We start from the raw sequence: 7,334 nt of genomic DNA, 5'->3' as shown, positions 1-7,334 counted from the left end.
GGTAATCCAGTCAGGGGAGAAGGGAGGCAGACTATGTTTAGTGCACCTTTTCTAGCCCCTTTTTGGGGTGAGCAGAGTGGATCCTAAATAGGGCTGCTCAGTCATGGATACAGCTGCTGAGCTGCTCAAATGCCTCATTCCTTGAGTCAGAGTGACTGAATCTGTATCCACCGCCCATGTGCCAATTCATGACTAGGAGCTTCCAGATTCCTCGGTCCTGCCCCCCATTACCATTTGCAAATTGCCATGGGACTTTTGGGGTTTGGGTTTGCAATGTGTTTTTGCAATATGCTTGTGTGTGGAACTGTTTTATGTGTGTAGATCAGTGCATGCTGGACAATGCACAGTCTTCACAGTAAGGGTTTATTACAATGGCATGATTATCACGATGACTGGTAGATTCTTATCTGCTGCAGCCTTCATCCACCTTCACAGCCATTGTAACATACCACTTGTTATCATCCAACTGTTCTGCCATTGAGGACCTCTTGGATCATTATTTGTCTAGCTCTTCCCCTTTGACCTTATCAGCTTGGGTGACCCTATTGGGAGTACAAGACTCCCAACGGCTTTATTCGCAAGGGTCCTAGGAATGTGCAAGTGTTGGAAGTCCGTGAAGGGTTAACCACCAAGGGGAGCCCAACTGACGCTTATCAAGCGGAACTCCCCTTGGGATCACCGTTGGGGCGTGCCTTAGGCCCTAACCTCACTAAGCTTCAGACAGGGCACCCCCCGGAATCCTTTACGGAATACCCTTCCAATGAGGGGCAGGTGATGGCGCTACCTCCCCTTTCCACCTCTATTGATGTTGTCCAATGCCTAACCGCCAAACCAAAGTTGTGACGAATTGCTACGAGGTAGGTGAAAAAACCCGATTTGGCTAGCCCAAATGGGAAAAAGTCCTACCAGGCGCCCCAGCCAACTGGGGCAACCAACCAAGGTCCATAGCAAGGTCAGGAGCTAACCTAAAGGGTGGGTGGGCAGGAGAACCAGTGAAGATGGGGGGCAGAGAAGAAGAAGGGGAAGGATTCCTGCCATCTCAAATGTAAAGGGACCGCAGTCCCGCCCTTCCACCGACCGGATTGGTCAGCCCGCGAGGTTAAGAGGCGGGAATCCAGCCAATCAAGCAGTGGCTCTAAATCAGCCCCTGCGGGCGTGCTCGGTGCGTGACGCCTGCAACGCCACCTCCTGCTGATGAGCGGAAGTGGCTTACTCACATTATTGCATTTGGTACACAACTAGGTACCGTAAGCTAAAAGAGAAAGAAAATTAAAATCAAGCACATTCTCCACTTGGCCACCTTGTGATGTTAACATAAGAAAGGAAATAGGCAATTCCATTCCTTTTTTTATTATTCCTTAAGAGCTTTCAAGCTCACACAACCAAACCTTGCAAACTTTTCACCAGCTTTCTCTGCACTGCCACAACCAGCAAAAGCAGCAAGAAAAAATACACTTTTCTTCTGCAGAGGAGAAGGGAGCCATTGGGGAATTGGGGCAGTGGAGCAGTTTGATATTGCACTAGATAAAGCTAATTATCCATGATACCAATTTTGAAAAAGTATATTTAAGGTCCCATATACCTCAAAGAAAACACAAATGGGTAGAGGCAGCATCCAAGAATAACAAACTGCAACTTCTCAATTAACTGATATTGAGGCTAAATATTGTCATCCAGGGAGATTGTTCAAAAGCTCTGAAAATTTGCTTCTACAATGTCCTGTTATTCAGGTGAATAAGGAGATCCTGTTCATGCTCATATTAACAATTTATCACCAGACTTAACACTTCCAATGGTGTCTTTTGACCAAAGGTCTTTAATCCACTTTTGAGTGTATTCAAGTGATAAGTTAGAATAGCATTGGTGTGCCTAAAATGAGACAGCAATCATTTGATTGAGGAGGAACTGAAAGAAATTCCTGCTTACAAAGAATTTCCTTCAACATATCCTACCTGATTCCATATGTGGTTTGTGTGGTATAATTCCTTCATTTTCAGAAAACAAGAATGGTTCTGCCAATTCTACACTGTCACAAATTATACTTTGAATCAAAACTTTATAACCCCTAGATATAAAGATCTTGAATCCATCTAGGAAAGCTGTTCAACAATATTAATCAGAATGTTATAATACTTTATAGACCTTTTGATTCTCTTTCCACCTAGCTCCACTCATTCCTACAGAAGATCTCATTCAACAACTCTGTTGGGGATGAAATTACATTAAATGAACGTGGAGAATTAGCAGCTGGTTTTGATATTACAAATTTGATCACGTTCCCAAACAGATCCTACATCAGGGTCAAAGTGGGAAAGCTGGATCCTCAGGTCCCTCCAGGCAAAGACCTCACCATTAATGATGGACAGATTAAATGGCACAGGGGCTTGACGCAGGTGAGGAAATAAATTTCTCAAATGCCAACATTCATGTTTATCCAAATAAAGTGGGATGCAATGAAAACAAGGAGGTCTTTTTTCACTTAGCACCTGATTAAATGTGAAGTTTACTGGTAGAGATAAGTAGACTTTAAGAAGAATAAATTAATATGTAGATGGATAGTATTTTAATGGAGAGAATCTCTATTTGAACAATTAGCTTTGCTTGTGGGAACATACCAGCACATTAGTTTAAGAGATCCTATTTGTTGTCCAGCTCATGTTGACTGCATTCTGCTTGGTATGTGATATTATATTGTATATGATATGGAAATTCCATTTTTGTTTATTGCATATTTCTAAGCCACCATGGAGTAAGCAATGTCCTTGAAGGAATGCCGTAAGGTCTATCACTAAATAAATGAGCCACAATACAAAAAAGAGCAGCATGCTCAGAAGACCTCTAACACTGAGAAGGACCAAGTGGTATCAGAAAGTGTTGTTACCATTCTTGTATGTGAATTCCCTGAGACAGATCTCCAGTTAGTGGCATCAGATAGAATGCTAAGCTTGTTACAGCACTGCTTGGGCTTAAAATGAACATTACAACCCTCTTGAGTTTATATGATGCTATGCAGCTGTTTCTTATCCCATTGTATGTCCCACCTGTGCAAATATGGACCATATGTGTTATGTACTGAGTTGAATAGGATCCAAACTGCAGCAGGCTGATTGGTCCTAGAACAATAGGATTGAGATTGCAGCAGTCTGACTGGTCCCAGAACAATAGGATTGAGATTGCAGCAGTCTGACTGGTCCCAGAACAATAGGATTGAGATTGCAGCAGTCTGATTGGTCCCAGAACAATAGGATTGAGATTGCAGCAGTCTGATTGGTCCGCAGGAGCCACCCAATCCAGCTCCAGGTGGAAGTGAATCTGCACTCTGATTGGCATACAGGAGTATCCCGGAATTAGCCAATCACGTGGGGCCCATTGTGTAAATAGTGTATATAAAGCAAACGTTTTGGGGGAACTACAGTCCTCACTACTATGAGCTGAATAAAGAGCATGAAATTCACACTCGACTCCGAGTATCTTTCAATATGTTTCACATTATTGTTCCTATTCCTTATATATCACCTGGTTAATACCACCCAGACATTTTAAAAAAATAATAACAATAAATTCTTCAAACATTTTTGGATAGGTGCCACCCCTGTCAGTATGTAATGACAACTGCCGTCCTGGTTATGGGAAGAAAAAGAAGGAAAGAAGTAAATTTTGTTGCTATGATTGTGAAGCATGTCCCAGCGGGATGTACTCAAATGAAATGGGTGAGAAATGTTATATTAAGATAGACCAAAATGCACAATTTATTTAGCCAACTCTGAGGTCCTTAAAATTTTGTTGTTGTTAAAATTCTGGTGCGGGAGAGGGTTAAAGAATGGATATTTAAATTGTTCTTATTGTTTGCTATATAATCTTTAAAGCATCATGAAAGAAAAATATTTAGAAAGGAAAGTAATACATTTTACATCCAAATTCTACTAAATTATGATGGAAACGATGTGATGGACACTCCTCTAAGAAAAAGGCAGTTTTGGGAGAGAGTGAATGTCTCATTCAGTGCACCTCTCACGGTTCAGAAGATTTCAGCTGTAATATTGCTCTCATTTCACTACAGAGCAGCTTGTGATTCTAAGAAAGAGGAGGAGGACCACTAAAACATTTGATGCATGAGATTTATTTCTGAAATTTCTCAGGCAGAAGTCATGGGCTAGAAGTTTTTAAAGCTGTCCTGGTAAAGAACATTAGCTAGGTGAACTCCTGATGACTAAAATTCTCAAGAATTTTCCTCACAGTTTCAAATTCTCCTAATCATTTGTCTTTTCAGATATGGAAACATGTTTCAGTTGCCCACCAAATAAGTATCCAAACCAAGAACAGGATAATTGCATTCCTAAGATACCAAACTTTCTTGGCTTTGATGAAACTTTGGCCATCATTTCAACTATTTCTGCACTACTGTTGTCTCTGATCACTGCTCAAGTGTTGGGCATCTTCATTAAGCACCAGGACACTGCCATAGTCAAAGCCAACAACAGAGACCTCACTTACATTCTCCTTGTGTCCCTCCTCTTGTGTTTCCTCTGCTCTCTGATGTTCATTGGTAACCCTAAGGAGGCAACCTGCCCACTCAGACAAACAGGTTTTGGCATTGTCTTCTCTGTGGCCCTCACTAGCATCTTGGCCAAAACTATATCAGTGGTTGTGGCATTCATGGCTACCAAGCCAGGATCCACAATCAGGAAGTGGGTAGGCAAAAAACTGGCTTATTCCATAGTCCTCTCTGGCTCCACTGTTCAAGTAGGGCTCTGTGGTCTTTGGCTGGCAACTTTCCCCCCATTCCCTGATTTGGACATGCAATCAATGAGTGAAGAAATTATATTGTTATGTAATGAAGGGTCCGTCCATATGTTCTACTGTGTTTTGGGCTACATGGGCTTCCTGGCTACTGTCAGCTTCACTGTGGCCTTCCTAGCCAGGAAGTTACCTGACAGTTTCAATGAAGCCAAGTTCATCACCTTCAGCATGCTGGTCTTTTGCAGTGTTTGGATCTCCTTTATTCCAACTTACCTGAGCACCAGAGGAAAATACATGGTGGCTGTTGAGATCTTCTCCATCTTGACTTCTAGTGCTGGATTACTGGCTTGCATCTTTTTCCCCAAATGCTACATTATTCTTGTGAGGCCTGAGTTGAACACCAGAGAACATCTAATGCAAAGAAAGATATAAATAATAGAAGGATTTGTGGTTCCATGATTGTTCTTAGTTTTCAACACAGAAACGTCGGAAATGTGAATGAATGAGGAGGACAATGTGACCAAATGAAACTATTTCAGATTTTTGGGCTCTGTTTCTGGTCTGCAAAATTGTTGTATGTTGTTGTAAGAAGCCAATCTGACCAAATGAGGCAAATGTTAATATCAGCTTCTGAACTTCACCTGAAGTCAGTATAATTCTGAAAGAGAAACATCAACATTACTCTATAGCTATTCTGATTGAACAGCTGATATGAATGAGGAGTAGAGAGTATAAATATTAGAGTTGATGTTGTTTTGACTAAGTGATATATAATTTATTTAAGAATCTAAATAAAAAAGGTGTGTTACATTTCTGAGGCCTGAATTCAACAATAGAGAGTAACTGATAGAGAGAAATATGTACTGTATATTCTGGCGTATAAGACTACTTTTTAATCCTGGAAAATCTTCTCAAAAGTCGGGGGTCGTCTTATACGCCATAAAATACGGTAAATGGAAAGTGTGTTTGTAGTTTCACTTATGTTCTTGGTATCAGTCTAGGAACATGAGGTATTACAAGAATAAATTGGAATCCCCATGTGTGTCCATAACCTACCTAACCCCTAAAACATACCACCCTGTGAGATCTTTTGCTGGAGTCAACTGGGCACAGCTCTAAAAATCAGCCCAAATTACCTTATGCCCAGAAATCAACTCTCACAAACTGAACTCTTCCCCACAGTTTTGGTTTATTAGAAAAGATTGATTAGTACTGCATAGTGCAGAACATATTGAACAGAGGTCGTCAAAATACAGCCCACAGACCGGATACGGCCCACTAGGCTCATTAATCCAGCCCGCGAACTTTGCTCCTGCAGCCAATCAAAAGCCGCAGACACCTCTGGGTGGACACTGACGCTGACACGGCTTCTGATTGGCTGCAGGAAATTGGCGGAACCTCTGGGCGCCATCCCTTCCTTCCCACTGAGGCGGCAGAGCAGGAGGAAGCAGCGGCGGTGTGGATGCTGTCTCCGCTGCCCAGGACAGCGGCATCTGGGCGGCGCCCTTTCCTTGCCACTGAGGCAGCCAAGCAGGAAGGAAGCAGCAGTGGCACAGAGGCTGCCTCCGCTGCCCAGGCCAGTGGCATGGGCGCTGCGCCCCACCAAGACAAGAAAATACTCTTGTCTTTTATTTATTCTTCCCCTGGCATTAGTAGAATTGGTGGAGGGACTTTGGGGAAGAGGTGGCTTTCAGGAGGCAGTGGGTCCAGCCCCCCACAAGGTCTGAGGGACAGTGGATTGGCCCCCTCCTGAAAAAGTTTGCTGACCCCTGATATAGAACCATGTGTGCATTTAAAATAATATCCTCAGTCCAGAAGCTTCAGAGGTTAAAGGCAGTTAAGTGGAGCCAGTCTGGCAATAAATATATTCACTTTTTGTTCAGCAATAAGGACCAAGATTGCTTGTCCACAGACACACTCAATGTGCCTTTTACGACATCAAAGAAGCCCATAAACAAATAGCACTGTATTAATCAGCAATCCAACCATGTCCTTTAAATATACTGAATCATTTAAGAAATGGGTTTAAATGGGTGGGTGATGGGAACTGCAGCAAGACCTGGAGCACATTGCATGGACTGTTACTGATGGGACCACCCATCAATAGTGAGTGCACTGCCAGAGAGGTTCCCATGCCTACCAGATTGCCTCAGACAATAAAAATGTATTGTTTCTAAAGTGAATAGGTGTCATGATTTACTTCATTTCCCAGCGTCCCTATGTGCTGGAACAGTTGCAGCACTGTTCCCAAGATCCAGTTAGTGGGGTGGCAAAAGTGTCCCAACAAAGTCACATACATGAGAGAGTACAGGAGCCCCAGTAGGGGCAAACTTACAAACTGGGGGAAGGCTAGGGCTGGCTCAACTCTAAAAATACTGTATTTTGATAGAGGGGTTTTTTTAGGGAAATGGCTGGTGCCTGTCTATCAATGGTTTCATAACTGTGGGTTTATTGTGTCAACAAGAAGGTTGGACTAGATAACTTTGGAGAACCATTCCTAATGTATAACTCACTGAGGTGATAAATATGTTTACTTGGCAGTTCTGCTAATGATAGAGTCCTTTAAAAATTGCAAAAAGTGATGGTCTCCCCTG

General features: G+C 42.5%; 1 protein-coding gene across 1 annotated transcript; it reads left to right on the top strand.

Annotated features, from left to right (window-relative positions):
• Positions 1-2,756: 2,756 nt before the first annotated feature.
• Positions 2,757-5,172, top strand: LOC117057359 (vomeronasal type-2 receptor 26-like). The gene is made up of 2 exons (XM_033168202.1): positions 2,757-2,775; positions 4,271-5,172. The coding sequence occupies exons 1-2, from the start codon at positions 2,757-2,759 to the stop codon at positions 5,170-5,172; spliced, it is 921 nt and encodes a 306-aa protein (XP_033024093.1).
• Positions 5,173-7,334: the final 2,162 nt, after the last annotated feature.

The sequence above is a fragment of the Lacerta agilis genome, chromosome 14 (assembly GCF_009819535.1).
Source record: "Lacerta agilis isolate rLacAgi1 chromosome 14, rLacAgi1.pri, whole genome shotgun sequence".
NCBI lineage: Eukaryota > Metazoa > Chordata > Lepidosauria > Squamata > Lacertidae > Lacerta > Lacerta agilis.
The sequence above is the reverse complement of the archived record's forward strand: the minus strand, read 5'-3'. Positions and strand labels throughout refer to the sequence as shown.